General features: G+C 40.8%; 2 protein-coding genes across 3 annotated transcripts in view; one reads left to right on the forward strand and one right to left on the reverse strand.

The window, feature by feature from the left end:
- The first annotated feature begins 117 nt into the window (after positions 1-117).
- The window catches only part of slc39a1 (solute carrier family 39 member 1), a 37042-nt gene continuing 13007 nt past the window's right edge, over positions 118-24152 (forward strand). The window contains exons 1-5 of one of the 2 annotated variants that reach the window (XM_034581780.1): positions 118-130; positions 7708-7712; positions 20447-20665; positions 21958-22088; positions 22766-23074. In XM_034581780.1, the coding sequence (XP_034437671.1) occupies positions 20551-20665; positions 21958-22088; positions 22766-23074 (555 nt within the window). In that variant the 5' untranslated portion in view covers positions 118-130; positions 7708-7712; positions 20447-20550. Of the gene's footprint in view, positions 131-7707; positions 7713-20380; positions 20666-21957; positions 22089-22765; positions 23075-24152 lie in introns of those variants that run through there. The other variant, XM_034581778.1, reaches the window with a different exon arrangement.
- tmem208 (transmembrane protein 208) lies at positions 12237-17894 on the reverse strand. The gene is made up of 6 exons (XM_034581781.1): positions 17698-17894; positions 14737-14832; positions 14439-14498; positions 14206-14342; positions 13059-13143; positions 12237-12926 (listed from the first exon to the last, which is right to left on the reverse strand). Exons 1-6 carry the CDS (start codon positions 17701-17703, stop codon positions 12789-12791), a joined length of 522 nt encoding a protein of 173 aa, XP_034437672.1. The 5' UTR covers positions 17704-17894; the 3' UTR covers positions 12237-12788.

Here is a 24152-nt window from a genome sequence, read left to right on the forward strand (position 1 = left end):
CAACATAACTCAGCACCTCATGTTACTCCATCTGACTTGATTCTCTCTCTCTCTCTCTCTCTCTCTGTCTCTCTCTCTCCCTCCCTCCCTCTCCCCCCCCCCCCCCCCCCCATCTGACTTGATTCTCTCTCTCTCTCTCTCTCTCTCTCTCTGTCTCTCTCTCTCTCTGTCTCTCTCTGTCTCTCTCTCTCCCTCCCTCCCCCCCCCCCCCCCCCCCCCCCCCCCCCCCCCCCCCTCTCTCGGGGCCCAGAGGAAAGCTCTGGAGCCATTGGTTGATTCCCGCCATCATGTGCCAGTCTAGACACTTTGGCGGCTGGGAGCCGCACTGATTGTTGCGCAAACACGGTTTCAAGTTTCTTAACTCTTAAAGACGCAACATCCTGCTCTGCTCAAACTGAAATGTTCCGCTGTGGCTGGTGATCACACTGAAAATCACACTGATCAACCCTGAGTGGAAACATGACAGAAACATGAAAACCCTGAAAACAGTGTTCACATATATATAATCTGATCCTTCTGATCATGTTCTGTTAGTATATACATAATACATACTAATATATATATACATAATATATATGTGTATGAGGCAGGATTTAATGCAGGATCTTATTTTTAATAACTCCAAACTGTCAATAGTTTAAATTAATGAATTAATAAAGCACAAATTAATGGTACAAGTTCATATAATATATAATAACGACAACTCAATAATAATATATAATTGATGCAAATTATAATAATTATTACTATTATCTTAATTAATACATTGAATATGAAACTTATATTTAAATGCACAAATGGTTTTAACAACATTTTGAATATTGTCAAAACATTAAGTCACTTTTTCGTAATATATTTAAGCAACTGTCTCGGCCCACTGCACATTTACCCATGTGCAACAGTAAAGTACTTCACTTTGTTGAACTATTCCATTCACAATATGTTGTTTTTCACCCTGCTGGTTAATGGTTGAAGTTATTCGCTCAGTAAGTACAAGTATGAGAATAGTTGAGTAGAGGAACTAGCTGAACATTAGTAGCAAAGAGAACAAGGGGTAAATGCGGATAAAAAGGGGGTAAACAGGGGGTTAGGGTATTTCCCCCCCCCAGTGGCATCTCATCTCTGTGCCAACGTGACCACCTCCACCAGTGCTGGAGACTGGCATTTTAACAACTCCACAAGCGTAGGTTCAAGTGGATGTTGTGGCCGTGGGATTAGCACGCCGCTCTCGGTGGATGGCGATTCACACCTCATATCAGGAGAGTTAATCCTGGGTGTGTGTGGCATGTCCAGGACCAGTGTGCCCAAACTCCACAGGAGTATGTGAGCTGGCTTACGAAGGGGGGAGTCACGTTACAATGACAGGAGGAGAGAGTTGAGGAAGAAGAGGAGTGTGTGTGTGTGTGTGGGGTTCACTGGGCACCTGTTCAAAATGTGTTCCCCTGTGTAACTCAATCAGATGCAGAGAGGGAATAGAGGCGTTTTGGCAGAGCTTCGTTTTGTCCACAGTTCAATGTTTAAAAAAAACACCACTGGAATTCACAGATATAGGAAACTTGATTTTTACGTGTTTACAACAACAACACACAACCATGTACATTCTTCAAATATATATCACAGACTTAAAGTTCAATGACATCAACCATCATCATCAAACTGTCAGCTCTGTTTTCTATTGTTGTCCTCTGCAGCTTATTCATCACCATCATAGCTTATCAATGAAAAGGAAGAGGGCTATTACATCAGCTGAGTCAAACACATAAATCAAAAAGGGTGTAGCACACATTCCTCGTCGTCAACGCTCAGCTACACATCACGCTGTCAAAGCCGGTCGCTGAGGAAGTGTTCAGATTCTTTATTGAAGTGGCCTCAAAGTCCAGGTACCACAGTGTAAAAAATCCTGCAGTAGAAAATATTGCATTACAAGTAAAAGTCCTGCATTCCATAAATCCTAAGTAGGCCTGTAGGTAAAAGTGCAAATATCATACTCGCTCTGCAGAACAGTGGTTCAGATAATAGAGATTAATACTGATCATATAAGCAGCACTTTACTCTTGTAGCTGGAGCTGGTTTGAACTATTTTAAATTCAGTGAGCTTGTTTAATCCAGGGATTCCAGACTGTGGGTCATTATCACAAGTATGTTTGTTTTTGTAAAATGCCAATTATAATATACAGTTGTCATTTGTTAGTGGCGACCCTGGCCTGGCTCCCAAAAGTGAAGCCAATATATCTGGCATGCCCCCTTGTGGCTGGCTGCAGTACAGGTCAAAGAACAAACACATAGAACAAACTAAAAAGTCAAAGTACATGTCAAATACAACACCAAGGGGGTGATCAAGACTCTTTGGCTTCACTTGTGGGGATCTGTCATGTCGTCCATCTTAACATACAGTCTATGATCGATAGTTACACAGCTCAATTTAGTGACATCTAGTGGTGAAGTTGCATGTCGCAGCTGAATACCCCTCACCTCACCCTCCCCTTCTAAACATGAAAGAGAACCTGTGGGAGCCTTCAGTTGTCATAAAAACTCAAATATCTTTAGTTTGTCCAGTCTGGTCTACTGTAAAAAACATGGCGGCCTCCATAGAGAGGACCCGCTCCTGATGTAAATTTAAAGTATTCAAATGTAAAGGGCCATTCTAGGGTAAAGAAAACTACAATTCGTACAATCCAGATGAAAAACACTCTTATATATTATATTAACACACTTATATTCAGTTTCTGCCAATAGATCCCTTTCACCTAAATCTTACACACTGGACCTTTAATACTTGTCAGCCTATTAGTTGCCGAATTAAAGTTTCCTGATTGTGTGTGTGTGTGTGTGTGTGTGTGTGTGTGTGTGTCGTTGATAAGGTTTGTGTGTGTGTTGCGGGGGGGGGGGAGGGCGGTGGTGTATAAAGGTTGGTGGGAGAGTAGACAGGGTGTCCGGCACCAAACCACCTCCCAAAATAAACGCCGTCCCTGCGTCTGTGTGTCTGTCCAGCGGCAGACCCGCGGGCTCCCACAGCCCCAGCGGCAGCACAGAGGAGTCAGGCGGCCTGTCACAGGAACAACATGTCATCAGCTTCATTGCTCCCCTAATGGCTCTCAACCAGAGACGTGGCAGACAGTGTGTTGCCCCACCAAGGCGGCAGTTTACTCTGCACTCACACACATGCATACATAAACATTCGTGCACGCACAAACACTCCTGCTGCCCACTCCCGGCCACTTACAGGCCAGCACTGGAGAGACTGGGAGGCCCCCTTATGAAAACATACAGGGGCGCTGCAGATAATGTCTGACCAGGCTGCCCTCTTAATCTGAGCTCCATAGGAATCTGTGCACAAAAACACTGCCAAGGCTCAGTAACATTAGCCAGCTAAAATATTTATCTGCTCTGAGCTGATCCTGACTTAAAGGTCCAGTGTGTAAGATTTAGGTGAAATTAATCTTTTGGCAGAAATTGAATATAAAATAATCCTAGTGATGTTTTCATGAGTGTGTTTCATCTAAACTGTAGGAATTGTTGTTTTCTTCAACCTAGAATGAGCCCTTTATATTTAAATACTTTATAGTTACATCAGGAGTGGGTCCTCTCTGAGGAGGCCGCCATGTTTTTTACAGTAGCCCAGACTGGACAAACCTTTTGAGTTTTTACGATAACTGATACTTCCACAGGTTCTCTCTCATGTTTGGAAGGGGAGGGTGAGGTGAGGGGTATTCAGCTGCAACATGCAACCTTACCACTAGATGTCACTAAATTCTACACAATGAACCTTTAAAGGAAAAGTTCAACAGTTTTGGAAAATACACTTATTTCCTTCACGAGAAGTTCAGCACAAATCCTATATCATAACATGAAACTACAGCCAGCAGCTGGTTAGCTTAGCTTAAAACAATGAGCATGGGGAAGCAAGTAGCATGGGCTCACTCTACTGTTATAAACAAACAAATATATATGTTCTTTTTTAAGGTAAGATTGGTTTTAAATATTTGTTTGATGCTATAAACATGGGGAGAAACGTCATGATTGACAGCTGATCAGCGATTGGTTGAGTGCACGTAACCAAAGCTCAAGATGGCAGCGCCCATGTCTGGGATATTTGGGCTTCATTTAAGAAGTGGAGACATGTCGTCCATCTTTATGGTTTGGTCTATGGTTCTGCCATTGGACAGTTTCCAGTCTCTATGGTAAATTAAGCTAGCAACTTGTAAGTTAACAAGCTTTTCCGTTCGTTTTTGCTATTTGCAGCGTTTTCTGTATTTGCATGTGTTGTGACTTTTTGCAGCTCATGTGTCATCAAATTAATGAAGATGTTTTCTTAATTTGAACATGTTTTCTTACCTCCCAACGAGCAAATATTCAGCCTGTTTGTTGCTTAGTGCCAAACGTTACTGCACAATCTCATCTCAACCTTCTGCAGAATGAGCGTTGCACGTTAAGAGGGTGAAAGAAGAGGCCGACAGAGCTGCTCTCATTGTTAACAGTTCTCAGCTCAGCACACACCCGTCTCCGTCTGCTGGACTTCTGGCTCCACACAGAACATGATCGAGCCTCGCTCTGCCCTCTCACTCACAGTTCAGCTCTAATGCTGCACCATCCCTTTGGAACTGCACTCAGCTCCCCTTTCAATGAATTTCCATGCACTTCTTTTCTTTTTTTCTTCCAAAAGCCGCATATTTATTTTGTTTCTGTCTCTTTGCGGGTCCGACTCTCACGCTCACCACTGGGGCCAGGCGAGCCGCTGGCCGCTCCAGTTAGCTCATTAATCACTCTTCTCCTGTCCCCCTCCTCCCGGAGAAACAGAGTCACTAATTAATGGAAAGCACTTTATGAGAGAACACAGGAGTTTCCTGGAAATTAACCATTAATCTCGACTTCCATTATATGTCTAATAGCATGAGGTGGGTGGGGATGGATGGGTTTGAAAAGGGCGACGCAGTAACACAACGCTGGAGAAAAAAGCTGCCTAGCAAAGTGTGTAAAACCTCATTAATGTTAATGCAAGCATTAGCCAAGTTAACTAACTGTGCAGGCTGCTGCACCGTCAGCTGCAGGATGGACACACTGTTTGTGTGCACGAATGAAGACTCACATGTTTAGTATCTCACTTCATTTTTACAGTATATACATGCAATGTGTCATCATCATCATCATCATCATCATCATCATCATCATCATCATCATCATCATCATCATCATCATTTCCGCTGGACTTTGTTCAACATACATTCCTCTCAATTTACAATCACACTGTATATAAAGACACATCTTCACTTCCTCCCACAATCCAGGAATGAAGCTAAAATATCCCAGATACTAACACCACCATCTTACTACACACAAGTTTGTCCAATCACGTATCAATCACGACTTTTAATCACATTTTTATAGCACCAAATAATTAAAACGAAACTTATCAGAAACCTGAACACTTGAACATATACAAGTGTGGTAATAATTCGCTAAAATATATTTATTTGATCTGTACTTTTTAGTTTGGTCCACGTCTTATCCATTGACACAGGTGAGGCAGGATGTATGACCTGTACTGTCGCCAGCCACCAGGTGGCGATCAAGACGTTTTGGCTTTGGCTTCCCTCATGTCGACGATCTTTATATATAGTCTACGCTTTTTCCCATTTAACCAGTTCATTGATAAAACACACTTATATTCATGGTATTGAATTCAAGAATAGATTTTGATATCAGAATAAGACAGAATATGAGATTAGGATTTAAGATCATATATAAATATGTCGGTATGAATCAAGTTAAACACAAAAATGGCAACACAGCAAGAAGTATGAACTGACTTGTGCTGACACAAGTTTCTTCCCATGCTTACTATTCCTTTTTTCAGATTCCATCTTGTTTCTGTCGGAATCATTAAGCTCACTCTAGTTCTGTAAACACATGGAAAAATCTAAAAACTGCTAAACGTTGTCTGCTTCATCGCAGACACCAGAATCACAAACTAAATCCCTGCCCTTGGATCCTGTTAAAGCCGCATCCGGATTTCGTCAGTGCCAAGGCTGCACGACATGATATTTGTGCATTTGTTTACATTCACAGTATTGTATTTTGTTTAGACTTCCACTGGGGGGGAACAGTAACTAAGAAAACAAGGAAGGAAACAGGATGAAAACAAAGGAAGAGGAAGGGAACCCAGTGTGATGGAGCCTGTCTCTCGCTGATCCTGGTTCAGCGGGAGTCATGCAGACAGTGGCGCCACCGCCGCAACTAATTGCTGTGGTCACTCACAGAGGACCTTCCATTCAATGCTTTTTTTTTTCCCAAATGAAAGCACAAATATCTAAACAAAAATACAGAATGTCCGGTGAAACGTGACCTGTTTCAGCTGTTATCACATCCTAACATCAGTCGCTGATCCTCACTGAGGTCAAGTGCTGGAAGGATACTAATGAGAAGAGTCTGAAAGTGTGTGTAACGTCACTGGAGTCCATGATTTACACTGTGGAAGTCAATGCTTTGTTGGCTCATTCTTGACTCAAGTGCATTATGGGACATTGTATTAATTTATTAGTAGATACAGTGGAGAGATCTTTTTTCAATGTGCTCAAAAGTCCTGGTGATGGGGCAGTAAAGAGAGTGTGACTGGTTTCAGACTCAGTTTCTGACTGCACATGCTAAAGAAAACAAGAAATTATTTAAGTTCTTTAAAAGAATCCCAGGTTGTAAATCAGAGTGAAAGTGTTTGGAGGTGATTGATTGATTAAATTCAGGAAAACTGCTTTTCCTGAATCAGGGTTCTCAGTCTGAGCAGCTGAATCAAGACAAATCAGTGAAAGTCATTGGTCTTTGGAACTGTTTTCTAACATTGGGCCGATGTCATGTATATTTTGTGTGATGTTGTGTGTGTGGTTCACTGTGTGTAAAGTGTTCAGTTGTTGTGTTGTATGGCAAACGAGTTATAAAGATGACTCTGGCTCAACGTTTGTGTTTTGTTTGCTCCTGTTAAATAAACTAATAAACTTAACTAACTTAATACAAACACAGACACTATAAGATATTAATAATATCATATACAATAAAAAACAGACCAGATATTTAATCTTACAACCATTAAAACATGAATTTCCTTTAAAACTCAGCTTAATATTTTGTCAGGTTATTTAATTTCATTATATCATTTGTTGTGATTATATGATGTCATGGTTATATTGCATATTGGGTTGCATTTCATCATATGAATGTATTTGTATGGGGTAGACTGGGATCGAACCGAAGGCCCTCTAGTTAGTGGACGACCCACTGTACCTCCTAAGCCACAGCCGCGCATGCAGCTCTGCTCATTCAGATCAGATTCGTGCTTTGGTTTAAGGTTCGTCTTTTCACTGAGATTATAAACAACGCAATAAATAAAAGGTGAAAGCACAGAAACGCTGCAGCAGGGACATGAGTGAGATATCTGCAAGCGTGCACCTTAATGTAAACGTATTTAGCATCATAAGACGTAGTTCGGAGAGAAACTCGAGATTGTGCGTACGTGTGTAAGAATGCAACACATTCCAAGGTGTAGCGTGAATTATTTATTATTTCTCTGGATTCAGCTCCCAGAGCAGAACATTCAATATTAACTTGACATTTCTGCCTCCCTGTTGATTTGTTAGTTTGTCCTTAAATTACCGCAGATCCACGCATCCACCAATGATGCATTTCATGCCGATAATGTTTCTCTAAATCCAGAGTAACGTGAAGCTAATTCTCATGGTATCTGACAGAGAAGGATTTCATCATGAGATGGCAGCTGCATGGGGGTGCTTTGGCCAGAACCATTTAAATGTACAAAACAGGACTTCTATGCCTGCGAGTTCATAACCTTCGCAGTGAGGATTTGGCAGCGCACAGTGAGTAACTTAATATAGATGACCTAACGAGGCTGAACTCAGATTGAACAGTAAACCAAACCTTGAGGTCCTCGGGATATTTCAGTCATGATGCTGATGATTTTCAGAGTTCAGGTGGAGATCAGGGGGTCGTCTCTGCTGTGCTGCTCTATTCGATATGAGTTCTGCTGGCAACTGCCTTTGTTTTAACATGAACTGTTTCTGACCTGACGACTCTCTGTCATGTTACCAGCAGGTCATATCAGGAGTGGTAGAGAATAAAGGTAGGAACGTTACAGTTAGAAGTTATAGGCCAGTACGGTTTCCTGCAGGCCGGGCCTAGGATGTTATTCTTGGTATAGTTTAAGGTTTAGCCTATAAATATCATTCTGAGCCTTTGCAGCTAAGTTATTTTTATGCTCATGTATTTTATTCTCCTTAAATATTTTGTGCTTTTAAACACATGAACCTTTTTTCTAATATGATTAGTAATTGTAAATTTAATGTTATTATATTAAACATCCAGGTTTTTTATAGGGAAAATTCTTGTAATCATGATTTTTGTATGTTACGTTAGCTTGAAGTGCTGAGGTAATTATTGCTCTTGATTGGACAGCTCCATACATGTTTCCTATAGATAGATAAACATAAAAAGAATGACCTTTCATGACCTTTTCCATTTCTGAAAAACGCCCACAATCAGTGGCTCAGTCAGACTTAAGGCCCAGTTGGTGACTGCGTCGTTAGAATTAGTAAAATTTACGGAGCCACTGAAGTCCCAAAAGATTATATATCAGTTATTATTTTGTGGGAACAAGTTGAGATCTTGTCTGAGACAAACGTGCAGAGTATTATTATTAATTTATGGGGAGACAACAGGAGAGATGGTTATTGGGGAGGTGTTGATGTGCAGATACCTCATCCATCATAACCCATGTGTTATTGGCCAATATTTCCAAAGCAGCAGAGCTCGGCCCATAAACACCTCTGAGCGTCATAAAGTGAAGTGAAACGTTCTGATATCTTAAATTAATCTGCTAATAGCTGTAGCGCATTAACAGATGAGAGGTCCACGGTTTTTATTGATTCATCATATCTGTCTTCAGCTCGCAGCCGATGACAAACAGGAGCAGATGACGTGCTGGCAGGAGACGGAGTGAGAGGTTAAACAGAGGTGACAAGCTCAGAGGAAGGTGGAGTATTCGCCACCAAGTCTGATGATCAAGATACTTTTTCACACACACACACACACACACACACACACACACACACACACACACACACACACACACACACACACACACACACACACACACACACACACACGCCCAAGTGAAATGCAGCAGTAATTCTTGTCAGCTTCCTTTTAAGGCCATGGCTGGAGCTGTGAATTCTCCCCGGCCGGTGTCGTCTTTAAGCTAAAAGGATGATGCTGGAAATAGCAATGCTTATTTGTTAGTAGCAACAGAACATGTGGATCATGAATAAACCCGAGAGTTGCTGGGTCTTTGCTTTACTCTTTTCTCTTCTTTGTGCCGTGTGCTGATCCCGGCCGCTCCTTTAACCCAGAGGGTGCTCGGTGTTTTGGTCACTTCAGTCCAGAGTCAAAACAAGGTTGAAATGATGAACTTCAGGAGGAGGACTACACCCACGGCTCTGCCAAACACCGCTCTGATTCTGTTTACACAGCGGAGGCTGAGAGGTCGAGGGAACACACTCTGCATCGCATGTAATTGCTTGTGATTCACTCCCCTGACTTCAAAGACAGGGAGTGCTGCAGTTCAGGGGTCAAAGGCTCCACTGTTGCCCAAATGCCCCCGAATTTCCTGTTTTGTCTGGATCCGTGAGTGGAAAGGGATCTCGAATGTGGAGGCCACGATCTGTTGCTGCAGCCAATGAGACAAAAGGCTCCGCTGACGTCTGCTTATCACCGGGACTCCCCGCTTTTTAGACTTTTGTTTAACTCTCACAGTCATAATGGGTTTGAACCGCTGAGTTTTTTTAAGGTTATCACATGAAACCGAGTCACAGAGACGAGAGAACGGAATGTAACTTCAACTCCCTGATTTCGTCTCGTCAGGATGGATGCGTCTTTACTGCCATGGTAAACAAGAACCTCACTCTCCCACTCTTTTATTTCCCCTCCATCTAGAACCAGCAGCCAAGATGGGGACTCTCACAGGCAGTAAAGTTATTTTCAGACATATGCTCCTCTAAAGCGAGACAATACGAGGAAGAGAAAAAATGGGTTTGCATTTGAAAAAACAAAACAGATTATTTGTCCATTTTACAACCAAAAAATGTTTTAAGTGTCGTGCAAATGCTTTTTCTGAGGATTCTGCAAAACACACGAGTCAGAACACTAAAAGTACATATGTGAGTTTTTTTGGGGGGGTGGGGTTACGTGCAAGTAAGTGGCCCCAGTGCTAAATTACACTGCAGCATGGTCCCTCTCAGAGCCCACATCTGGGATTGGCCCTGACAACTGGATGCTGTGCTGCTCTAATTTTGGTTACTTTGTTTATAACCCTATAATAGAGACAGTAGAGGACCACAGGGCTGGAATGAAGGAGGGCAGGCAAAGTAAAAGCAGTCATTTTGAAAAAGAGCTCGTGGGGACGTTGATGATGCAGACGAAGTATAAAGTTGGGTAGAAAATAATGAGCTTTTTTTTTTTATTCCTTTGTGAGCTTGTTTTCTTTTCAACACCATCGCAGTGGTTCCCCCTCAGACCTGGAGGATGCAGGTTGTAGCTTGTCGGGTTGGGTAAGCACGGATGGTACAATGATGAGAAATCTGTAATTACACTGGGAGCAGATCTGGGCTTAGCCGGCCCACTCACTCTCTTTGGAGTCTGAGCATGAACATAATCACTGAATACACTTTGTCAACACTTGGATCGACTGTATAAAGTCACTTAGGGTTCCTGACAATAAACAACATGTTCGCCTGAGGACGCGGCTCAGCTCACCGGATGGAAACAGAAACGTGGCCGTGCACCAGATCTCCTCAGTATCAGGGGATTAAACTGTCGTCTGTGCATTGATTTGTCAGCTCCCATCTCAAAAATCGCTAATCCCAACATATGTGAGCAGTTTCAAGAAAGAGACGAGATTATGTCTGGAGCGCTGCAGCCGGTGACTTCAATGTGAGGTTCCACTTCTTAAATCTGACATAGTCTGTCTACATGTCAAGAACTTTTTAAGATTGTGCTGTGTGCCGTCTGTGTGCAGCCTGAAGCTGCCACATCATTCAGGAAGTGCTTTGATGATGGTTTATTTCTCAAAATCACATATCAAGCTAAATAGATTGGTTCATTTTTGATCAGACTGTTATTATGTTATGTTATGTTCCCAATTTGACATTTTATAGATCAATCAAGTAACTGATTAATCTAAAAATAACTAGTTGCAGCCCCAAAGTAGAGTTATGACATGAAAATAGTTGAAATAAACTTTTGGTTGCCTTTAAAGCTGGGATAGACAGATAGACAGACGGATGGAAAATTCCTGTTACAGCAGCAAGGAACGGCTTCTCAGTAGAGCTCATACCTCCGCCAAGTCCAAACAGTCCTCAAAATGTCAGATTTATGATAAGACCAAAACATTATTTCCTACAAAATTGACAAAAATGTAAAAAAAAAAGTATCTTGCAATGTTAAGGAAAGTGATAAACATACATGGATCAGCTCCTTTAATCAGATCCACTGTGAAAAATGTAATGGATTCCCTCCTGGCTAATACCAGACCAATGTCTGTTGATGAAGTGTTTATAAGAGTGGACCAGTGAAGAAAGACATTAACTCATGAACTCACACATCCTCAGTCTTAGCTGGGGTCCTGCTCCGATATCATTTTCCTTATGAAATAGAAATATCTTAATTTTAATCTAATGAATACATTTAATTTCTTCCTTGTTTCTTGTTCAGTTGTAATACTGTTGGAAATCGTGAAAAGCACTTTGTAAATTTGTTTTTGAAAAAGTACTGTCTTGATAAATGTATTATTATATTTATTTTGAGACCATTCAAATACTGTTAAACCCAGAGATGGCCCAGACTCTTTTGTTAGTTTCACTTGATTGTGTAGAAAAAGACGAGACAACAAACGTTAAAATGAACACCTCTAAGTTTATAAGCATAACAAATTGGGTTAGGGTCAGGATTGTGTCCCACGTTTGACTGAGGAGGTGAGAATTTCACATCTCGCCATGAAACATATTAGAAAACCTTTCAGTTGGGTCCAGCAAGTAAACAATGTGTTAAATGTATTTATTAAGGCAACTAAAGCTACTTTTAGCATCAAGGAACATTTATAACACTTGCTCAGTACATTAAGTCGTGACTGAACGGACACGGCTTGAAAAACAACAACACAGAGAGCATGACTCAAAAAATCTGGAAAGACATTGTGATACAGATTTTTATTGCAAAAATGTTCCCAGTAAAAACTTGATTTATAACCAGTTGATTTTACCAGCTCAAGAATGAAATCACTCAGTTGTGCAACGAAGGATCGATGAGTTCTGTCGGACCAGAGAGTAAAAAATACAAAGATGCACAATGAAAAAAGTGGCACTGACGGAACAAATTCAGTTTGGACTCATTTGCGTTCTTGGGGGTATACAGGGTGTAAGAGAAAGGAAATCCTCAGGGGGCAGTGTAACGGGGCCGTACAACACAAAAGCTCTTAAATCTCCGCATGATGACAAATGATATTTAGACAGTGACATAATCCAAACAGGGAACATTTCATTTCATAATTTAAGGAGAAAATTGGATTATAAGAGAAGGCAGGAAGAAAACATGGAAAACAAGATCCCACTGTATCAGATTTGGATTGAGTTTAATTTAATAACAAAATTTCATCCTGAATAACTTATGAGTTCCTAGCTATCTGTATATTAGATTCTGTGTATAAAAAATACTGCTCCGTCTGCTCTGCACCATCAGAATCTCTTCATCTGTCTGCGCTCCTGTCTCCTCTGCTTCTTCTCGTTCACTTCCTCTGGCGCTGATGGGCTGTCTGCCATAAACCAGGGGCCCAAGAAGTTCACCCATAGCAGGTGCACGGCTCGAGCCGGGGCCTGAAAGCACACACACAGGACGAAGATCAGATTATCAGACATCAGGAAAACAATTAGGCTGAGAAACAGCAGCTATCTCACAAGATTTATCAGGGGAACTAGACACAGAACAACATGTAGAAAAGCTCATACCAGAAACCAGAGGTACCAGAAATAAGAGGAGATTATGCTGAGCACTTGAACGATGGCTGTGAGCAGGACGACGTCCTTCAGGTGCCTGAAACCAGAGCACAAAAACACACAGGTAAGAAATTATCGCTGGTGCACACAGAGGCAGCTCAACATCAAGGGTGTCTGTTTAGTTTCATTGGCTGTGGTTTATTTAACCAGAGGAAAAAACATAAAGCTGCTATTTATTTAGACGTTTTTATATTAAACAGGAAAAGGATGAAGTGGTCTTTGTGCCTTAAGACTGAATACGGAGAAACGAGGATAAAACTTCATACATTTTCTGACACAAAAACTAAAAAAACAAGATTAAACATACAAATAATACGAAGGTTAACTTAATAACAGAAAAATATTACACAAACACACAAACATATAGATACACATGCAATAGCAGCAGTCTTAAGGTGCAGGTAAATTATTGCCACAAAGAATATTGTGCATTTGAGTGCGAGTTCACTGTTTTTTTCGACAGTCAGACTGGTGGGATTTTAATGAATTAAAAATTAAACAATATCGTTATGCTACTTGTGGTAACCATATACAGAATTAATAAATACAGAATAATAGAGACCCTGAGACTAAAATATTTTTCTTCTAACAATAAATTCACGTCTCAGGAACACTCTCCCCCGGCTGCCTCAGCACTGACTGATGCAGAAGTGAGGTAAGTTTTATTTTGAATTTTACATTTAACATCGTCACATCCAAATCAAGACATAAATGTGATTACTTTCTGCAGCGGAGGAGGGTGAGCGGTGTTTTTCTGTCCTGAGTATTGTCTGCAGAGCTTCCTGTCTACACCATGTTTCATCAATCAGAGGGTTAGGACAGACTGAATGTAGCCTGATAGGTGAAACCCAGGGCAAACAAAAAAACATCCACCAGCCCCTCACGATTACTCACAAGACGAATCGCTGCTGTGAGAGCAAAGTAACATTTGACAGCATCAATATTTACTGTATGTACACTGAAAGTCTTCATAGTGACCTTTTGCATCTTGTGTTCTTGATGCTATTTTTCCAGTTACCCGACGCTTTAGTGTTCGTCCCTCTGGATAAAACAACAAAGTGCAAAAAGAAATCCTGTCTGTATTTTGGAGATTACTCACTCTGCCATTCCCTGCTCCATGTTCAGGTCGATTCCCCCGTCCAGGAGACTTCCATCCTCAGCAAACACTGCCTTGGCCATCGCAGTCATGGAGCGGTAACTCCCGACATATACGGCTAATGCAAACATGAGCAGCAGCTGCGGGAGCAATACAAGGTTTAGGTTCCAGGACGGACACTCGCATTAGATCAGTGAATATGAGGATTTTAAATCATCTTAATCCAACAGACTCACCCATGTCCAAAAGGTAGATGAACTGTAGAAAACCAAAAGATTTACGGTAGTGTATATCGCCTACGGTGAGGAGCAGAACAGAATAGAATAGAGCTTCAGCATTTAGTCAATTCATCAATTTATTAATCAACCGAATAGTAAGTGTCAACTATTTTGATAACTGATCAGTTTGTGTTGGATGGAACCTGATGCAGTGAGAACAAGGACAGAAACAAAGAACAGTTCTCAGTGAAGTAAAGAAGATGTAATAAAATCTCACTGAACAAAAACACAAACAAAATAACACTTGTGTTCTTACGTTCGCTCCGAGGATGACTCTTATGTAGAACTTCAGAGTGGACTCGTTCTCCTCGTAGATCTGCTTCTTTCCCTTCGTGCCGACTTTCCCTTTGGGCTGTTGAACAAAACACAAAAAAGCAGGTTCAGCAATATTCGTCTGTGTTTCAATCCCAAACACTGACGGCAGTAAATTCTCTTTCAGACATCTTCTCCTGGTTCTCGACCAGACCTCCTGCTTTCTTGTGGTGATAAATTTGATAAATAACAATAAATCTTCACTTGTGTGATTTTTGTGGCTTCAAATGTTAAGATATTAAATCTATAGCTAATTAGAAATAAAAACCTAAATCGTTATTCAGCATTCATGTGACTTGGGAAATAAAATCAAAGCTCTCGCTTTTAATTATAGATCAATACCACAAAAACCACCAGAGTTGTTTCTCTATTAGTCTTATTACTCTTATCTACCTTCAGCAGTTCAACATATAATACATTGACTTCACAGCCACATTCATTCTTCTTCAATTCAATAAGGGAACATTCACAGCTGTTGTTGTTGTTGTTATTTTAACTCAAAAAACTAAAATCAATGCAACTGCCATTTTTGTGTTTTCACAAATGAGGATGTGGGCTTCAAACAAATACAAATTCTAAGTCTTTTTTAATAACCTTCCAAGGCCTTTTATTCTAGAAGTTGTTAAAATATTATGTGGACCCATTAGACTTATTGTAACTGAGAAGAATCTGTAAGAATTCATGTGTCGGTGTAGAAAAGGTGTTTATTCTACAACTACAGATGGATGGAGAAAAGGACTAAAGATGAAAGGAGAACAGGACCACAGCTGGACAGAGAACAGGACTACAGGTGAATGGAGAACAGGACTACAAGTGAATAGAGAACAGGACTACAGGTGAATAGAGAACAGGACTACAGGTGAATGGAGAACAGGACTACAGGTGAAAGGAGAACAGGACTACAGGTGAATAGAGAACAGGACTACAGGTGAATGGAGAACAGGACTACAGGTGAAAGGAGAACAGGACTACAGGTGAATAGAGAACATGACCACAGCTGGACAGAGAACAGGACTACAGGTGAATGGAGAACAGGACTACAGGTGAAAGGAGAACAGGACTACAGGTGAATAGAGAACAGGACCACAGCTGGACAGAGAACAGGACTACAGGTTAATGGAGAACAGGACTACAGGTGAATGGAGAACAGGACTACAGGTGAATAGAGAAGAGGACTACAGGTGAAAGGAGAACAGGACCACAGCTGGACAGAGAACAGGACTACAGGTGAATGGAGAACAGGACTACAGGTGAATAGAGAACAGGACTACAGGTGAATAGAGAACAGGACTACAGGTGAATGGAGAACAGGACTACAGGTGAATGGAGAACAGGACTACAGGTGAATAGAGAACAGGACTACAGGTGAAAGGAGAACAGGACTACAGGTGAATAGAGAACATGACCACAGCTGGACAGAGAACATGACTACAGGTGAATGGAGAACAGGACTACAGGAACAGGACTAAAGGTGAATGGAGAACAGGACTACAGGTGAATGGAGAACAGGACTACAGGTGAAAGGAGAACAGGACTACAGGTGAATAGAGAACAGGACTACAAGTGAATAGAGAACAGGACTACAGGTGAATGGAGAACAGGACCACAGCTGGATAGAGAACAAGACTACAGGTGAACAGAGAACAAGACTACAGGAACAGGACTACAGGTGAATAGAGAACAGGACTAAAGATGAATAGAGAACAGGACCACAGCTGGATAGAGAACAGGACTACAGGTGAATGGAGAACAGGACCACAGCTGGATAGAGAACAGGACAACAGGTGAATAGAGAACAGGACTACAGCTGGATAGAGAACAAGACTACAGGTGAACAGAGAACAAGACTACAGGAACAGGACTACAGGTGAATAGAGAACAGGACTACAGGTGAATGGAGAACAGGACTACAGGTGAATAGAGAACAGGACTACAGGTGAATGGAGAACAGGACCACAGCTGGATAGAGAACAGGACCACAGCTGGATAGAGAACAGGGCTACAGGTGAATAGAGAACAGGACCACAGCTGGATAGAGAACAGGACTACAGGAACAGGACTAAAGATGAATAGAGAACAGGACTACAGGTGGATAGAGAACAGGACCACAGCTGGATAGAGAACAGGACTACAGGAACAGGACTAAAGATGAATAGAGAACAGGACTACAGGTGGATAGAGAACAGGACTAAAGATGAATAGAGAACAGGACTACAGGTGGATAGAGAACAGGACTAAAGATGAATAGAGAACAGGACTACAGGTGAATAGAGAACAGGACCACAGCTGGATAGAGAACAGGACTACAGGAACAGGACTAAAGATGAATAGAGAACAGGACTACAGGTGGATAGAGAACAGGACCACAGCTGGATAGAGAACAGGACTACAGGAACAGGACTAAAGATGAATAGAGAACAGGACTACAGGTGGATAGAGAACAGGACTAAAGATGAATAGAGAACAGGACTACAGGTGGATAGAGAACAGGACTAAAGATGAATAGAGAACAGGACTACAGGTGAATAGAGAACAGGACCACAGCTGGATAGAGAACAGGACTACAGGTGAATGGAGAACAGGACTAAAGATGAATAGAGAACAGGACTACAGCTGGATAGAGAACAGGACTACAGGAACAGGACTACAGGTGAATAGAGAACAGGACCACAGCTGGATAGAGAACAGGACTACAGGTGAATGAAGAACAGGACCACAGCTGGATAGAGAACAGGACTACAGGAACAGGACTACAGGTGAATAGAGAACAGGACCACAGCTGGATAGAGAACAGGACCACAGCTGGATAGAGAACAGGACCACAGCTGGATAGAGAACAGGACTACAGCTGGATAGAGAACAGGACTACAGGGTTGTAGTCTCAACATGTGTGCGATTCTCTCACCGCCATTCGCTCTGTGACCCGCTGCTGCAGCTGCTCGCTCTTCACATGAACTTCTGTGTGTCGCCTCTTCTCTCCGTCTCCGTGTCACTGCATTTAAAATACAAAACACCAAACCACGAATCTGCCTGCGTGAAATCTCTTGGACCACATCAGCACTCGGCAAATCCTGACACTTGACATTTCCGGCGCTGGAGACCGACGTCATCAGTACGCGATCGGCCTCATTCGAGTGGAGCAGAGGGCGAGAGCGGCTCGTGAGACTTGGTCGCAGGGTGACATCTGCTGGTATTTTATTTTATGTAATTTTCCATCCATCTATTACTTCATATATTTTGTTTTAGTTTGTATTATCTTACTTTATTTATTGTCCATCCATCCATTACTATCATTGTATGGCCTAAGTCATTTTTAGACCAAAATGATTTTTTGCCTAAACCCTCTCCTCATGATGCCCCCTCTGGTAAACAAGTGGTTGTTACAAGTGACAGGCTTTCTGTGAACTCTTTTCTGTCTTTTCAAACAATATTTCATCTAAAGCTCTTGTCTAATTTTTTCCACATTACATGATCTAATTAAGAAAGATTTGAATACCGTATTGTAATCTAACAGCTAGAAATTATGTGTATAACTAAAAAATTACAAAGGATCCTCTTTACTTTTGTGATTTTATTTAATAATATTAGTAATCATAACATCTTTTGACCGGTATTATAGTATGCCTGTTGTGCAGTGCCTAGAGAATCCCTGATGTAGCTTAATACAAGTGACCACAAGGCAATGAATGTGTTTCAGAATGATCACACATTTGTGACTGTACGCCTCAAAGGGTTGAAATGTTTTTCCTTTTTGGTAGGAGATGCACTTGACAATTCTGACACCGATCAGGCCTCATCCACTGAAAATGACAATGAGACCATCGTTGAAGAGATGAAGCATGTACCAGGCCAAGACTCTGTTTCAGATGGAGCAGGCAATACCTTAATCAAAGACCATCCAGAACTCAAGGAGATCATAGTGTGGAGCGACGGTTGCGGTTATCAGAACCGCAATGCATGTGTGGCGAATGCATTCTCTGAGCTTGCAAGGAAATATGGGGTACTAACAACACAGAAATAACTTGTTGCAGGGCACACACAAATGGAGTGTGAAAGCATGCATAGTATTACTGAATGCAAAATAGTTACGGATATCTTCACCCCGAGAGACTACGTAATCATACTCCAGACTGCAAGAATCAGGCCATCACCTTACCATGTGAAGGTGCTCGAGCATGATGAGTTCCTGAAAATGATTGGATCTTACTTCATTAGCATCAGACCAGGCAAAAAAGCTGGAGATCCGACTGTGCATCACTTGCGGGCTCTTCAGTTTAGCAGTGAAGGCAAGGTCAATTTCAAGCTGTCCTTCTAGAAGGACTCTGCGTGGGAAGCACTGCCACAGAGGGTACAGAAATGAGCCGATAGCATGGATAACAATGTTTCCATGTGCTCTGCCAATCGAGGAGAGAAAGTTCCAGGACCTCCAGTCAATGAAACACGTCATGCCCGTTGAGTGTCATCACTTCTTTGACAATTTGCCACATTAATAGGCATCAGTCAAGAACCCAGCAAAGAAGAGCTGGAGGGAGAAGTGAGGAGATGCACATGCCTCCTCAGCATTATGTTTAGTTAGTTTGTTAGTTATGCTTTATTGTTAAAAGAGTTGAAGGTTTAAAATTGCTTAAGTCACAAAGGCATGTTCAAAAATTTGCCTAAGTAATTTATTCCTCTTATGTTACATAATTGACAATGTCAAGAGTCATCTATTGTCATAACCTTTTTGAGTGAAATTATTAATAAATATCATATATTCAATATTTGGTACATTTTTTTGTGTTTTCTGAAAAACCTGAAAGAATGACTTGGGCCATTAGTTTAAGAAGGTGACGATATTTAAAGGCGGAAAGGTGGGATCAATGATTCACACATAAAAATTAAAAGTGTTGAAAGGAAAGATAGGTACAATATTTATTATCCATTTAATACTCACTCCTAACTATGGAACTCAATGGCTAATGTGCACTGCATTCCACTGTATATATTCTGTTTCAATTGTATATATAATTTCTATTTTATTTCTATTTTATACTTCCTTGCTGTTATTTTGCATGTTTACTTATTTATTACTTTTACCAATGTCAATTTTTTTGACTATCACTATTATTACTGCACCACAGCAAAAGAAAGGATAATTTTAATGAAATGGAGTGAGTGCTTGGATTGTGCCAACAACAACAACAACAGTCTGCCCCCCCACACACACACACACATTATTTTGAGATAAATTTTGACGATTGTTTGTATTATCTAAAAACTTAAACCAAAGTAGATTCCAAACTTCCAGTATAAGTACTTAATAGTATTTGTGGCAGTAGTCTAACTAGTAGTCCAACAATATTAGTGAGTAATAAACTACTAAGTCATAATTATGAGATACTAAGTCATTATTTTGAGATAGTTTCTCATTATAATGACTTCAAGGATCTTTCTGTTTTCCATCACAGTGGCAGAGATGTGCTTCCAAAAGTCAATCGATAACACATCGATTCAACTTGGCAGCAGAAACTTTTATATCCAACTAGTGAATCACGAGTTTCCTCTTTCCGCCCATTCATTTGGAGCAGCGAGGGTTTTTTTTTTGACCTTCCTCGGCCACCGTAGTGAACCACTTCCCAAACATCAACATGACGGCGGCTGCTTGTTGTTCTTCTTCTCTCCGTGAATCTCTCGGTGTCCGTGAGCAGGAGCTTCTTGCTGCTTCACTGCTTCTCTGATGATAGTTAGAGGAACTTCCAGCCACAGTCCGAGCTGAGTCATGGAGTATCTGCTGCAGGTGAAAATCGGCGCTCTGGTCGGTTTACTGCTGCTAACGCTTTTCTTCGGATCTATCCCCGCCCGGGTCAAATGGTTCAGGCGCCCTAATGGAACAGGTTCGTACGTTGATTGTTATTAACGTAAGAAAAGCACGTGAGCAAGTGTGTGCGTTCGTTTTGAATCAGATGTTATATTCATCTTTCAGAGAGAAATCCCCTCCCGCCTCATATACACACCCACCCAGGGTGTGTCGTGGTGAAGTTATTTTCTAATTTTATTTTCTTAAGATTACTTGTTTTGTTTAATGACGACGCCGAACTAACAAATGAAAGTCGCAGATTCACGTGCAGTATTCACTTCTATTGTGTGATGTGTTCGTTTCCACACAGACACAAGTAAACCTTAAATTAACAGAAGTTGAAATGAAGTTTGGTGCATCAGACTTTCCCTTCCTTCAGGCTCCTGTGTGACTTAATCACATTTCAGTTGAGGACAGTGTTGCTGTGTGGACGTTATAAACATCTGCTGATTTTATCAACTGGGACCTACAAACCATTAACGACCTGATAACAGCTGCTGACACCACAGTTTGTAACAGGCTGGGCTTCAGCCATTGATCATGAACCAAACCTAACCCAACAACCCATTATTTTAATGGTGTTTGTTAATCTAATGTGTGATGGGCTGACACGGTTAAATAAATATTGTTCCATTAAAGTGTTACTGTGGTTTATATCCACACTAAGATGTAATGTACACATTCTTTATCATATTAACACACCCTGCCCTCGCCCCTGGACCTGAGTCACCTGACGGGGATGAAGCCTGGAGACTAAAATCCCTCTTGACACATGGTCACAGGCTGTGAGGAAGGTGAACTTTGGCCTTTTCTTTAGAAAAAAAAGGAAGTGAAAGTAACGTTTGTGCTCTGTTGAGCCCAGGATGCGTCACATGATCCCCCGACTATTATTTTCACATTGGAAGGAAGGAGACTCAGGGATTTCTGGTGTATCATCAATAATTCAGCGATAGGGTTACTAGGTGTTTTATTCGACCAGTTGATAATGACAAGTTAGAAAATGTAAAATGTCCCATTATTTCACACAGAGAATCATAAGTGTTGTTTTCACAAAACAACACTGGGGCTAACATTTGAAAATATGCTTTATTAACTTTGTGTGTATGTTCATGTGGAAATATAAGAATTTTTGTCTTTCCATTATCATTCTGATACATGTTATCTTAATCTGAATTTTATAATCAATTCTATTCTATTATTCTTTTTTTTTTTTTTATTGTTTTATCATGATTATTTTAACTGCTTTTATGTGAGTAGGTGTGTGTATTGTATTTTATGCCTGAACTGTGCCATACAAATAAAGTTTGTCATTATTGTAATCATTGACAGAAACCCACCGCACAGTTCTGAGTCTGATCAGCTGTTTTGCCGGAGGGGTTTTCCTGGCAGCATGTCTGCTCGACATCATTCCAGATTATCTGTCAGACATCAGCACGGAGCTGGACAAGCGGAACGTGGAGGTACGTCCAAGTACGGAGGGATTTGGACAAACCCAGGGTCTAATAAACACAACAACCAATAAACAACAAAAATTATGATTGGTTTTTATTGGAAATGTGTAAATGATTGAGTCTATAACATGTCACAGAGCATTGAAAAATGCACCTCTAAAATTCTTCCAGTCCAAAACCAACACTAAATTTGAAATTCTAAATATTTCAAACAGAAATCTGACATTTGAGGAGCTAGAACCAGAGAATGTTTGACGTTTTAACCTGATAATTTACTTAAACATCAAAACTATTTAAATATTTGGTGATTAATGTTCTGTTAGTCATTCAGTTAATTGACTAAATTAAAAACACAGAGATTACATCTGTGTGTGTGACGAATGCACTGTAGTCTATTCTGAAGTACTATTCTATTTTCTTAAGGAATAAAACGTTGACCTGTTTTTATTCTTCAATATTGTGAAAGAATGAAAATAAATGTTGGAAATAAAGTAAGCACAAGTGATCAATGCCATAATGGAGTTATCGATCTTTCACAGTCTTGGACTTTGATCAAACTCACCATGTTATAGGATTATTTGCTTTGCCAGATGTTTCTTCTATAAAAAGATACAATTCTACAGTCTGTTAAAATCTCTGTTCAACAAATCTTGATCTTGTTAAACCTCTGTGTCGTTCTCAAACAGACCAGCTTCCCTCTTCCCGAGTTCATCATGGCCTCCGGCTTCTTCATGGTCCTCATACTAGAGAAGATGGTCCTGACCTGCCAGGACATGGGAGGGGCTCAGGAGGAGAGGGCCCCCCTTATAGTGGACGACAGCAACGGGCACGGACACGGCCGTCGAGCGAGCGCTGATCTGGAGAGCAGCGGCCACCACGTCCATGTTGACTTTCAGGCTCATTCCCCGTTTCGTTCCTTCATGCTCTTCCTCTCGCTTTCGCTCCACTCCGTGTTTGAGGGTCTCGCCATCGGCCTCCAGAACACAGACTCAAAGGTAAGAAGAGAGAATGTTCTTCACACGCTGTTAAAGTTAAAGCTGCTCGATATCCCACAGAATATATAACATTTGTAGCTTTCTCTACTTCCCCACTTTCCCCAAAGTAGAAGTGTGTTCATAGGATTTATTAACCTGAAATCTTTTATTATAACATATATAATATATATAAAGTTGGACAGTGACTTCTTTGTGACTGCTGAAAAAATGCTGTTTTCAGAAAAGAAAACTACAACATCAGCAGCCTGGAGCCCAGTTCAAATGAAGTTGAAATGATTTTTACATTGGTGTCATATATCTATAAAAAAAGCAGGGTTTTAGTTAATTGCTTCAGGACTTTGGAAGAAAAAGAAACTCGCTGTCGTGCGTCTTCTGGTCACAAGACGCCCTCAGCTGTTTTCTCTATACTCAAACTATATCAGTTTCCCCTCAGGACCTTTCAGTTCATGTAGTTTTGAGTTATATGTGTGTTCACTAGCAAACCTAATTCATTATTTATAAAAATTATAACTCTAGATTAAATTAATAAATAGATTTTGAAATGAAAAATACGCAAACAAAATCTAATATAGATAGTACACAACATTTTGTTTAACTACATTAATCAAAATTACAATTAAATATGCTACAGGAGAGTGAAATGGTGGAAAAAGTTGAAGAACAATGAATTAGACATAAAATAATAAATCGGACTCAGGTAAAACAAGTTCACTTTAAAAAAAAAAGTTTCCTCTGTAAATGAGTATTCAAGGACAGTTACTGATTTAACATTATCATTGGATTAGAAACAGTTATTTTACAATGGATTACTCTTGTTTTTGGTTCACTCAATGAGATTGTTAATATGTCAGGTAAGATTAACAGGTGAATAACAACACAGAACAGTGCACAGTTTTCAGACATGAGTTTTCCTTTCACGTGAGAAGAACGCAGCAGGAAGCTGTCGGTGCCAGGTGAGGGGCGGAGCCTGGGTAGAGCACATAGACAGCAGGTTTAATTCTTATCACCAAAGTCTTTATGACATCTCTTTTTCATCATGTGATATGTGAATTTGTCATCTCTTAGAAACACGATCACC

Source organism: Hippoglossus hippoglossus, chromosome 3 (genome assembly GCF_009819705.1).
Source record: "Hippoglossus hippoglossus isolate fHipHip1 chromosome 3, fHipHip1.pri, whole genome shotgun sequence".
Lineage (NCBI taxonomy): Eukaryota > Metazoa > Chordata > Actinopteri > Pleuronectiformes > Pleuronectidae > Hippoglossus > Hippoglossus hippoglossus.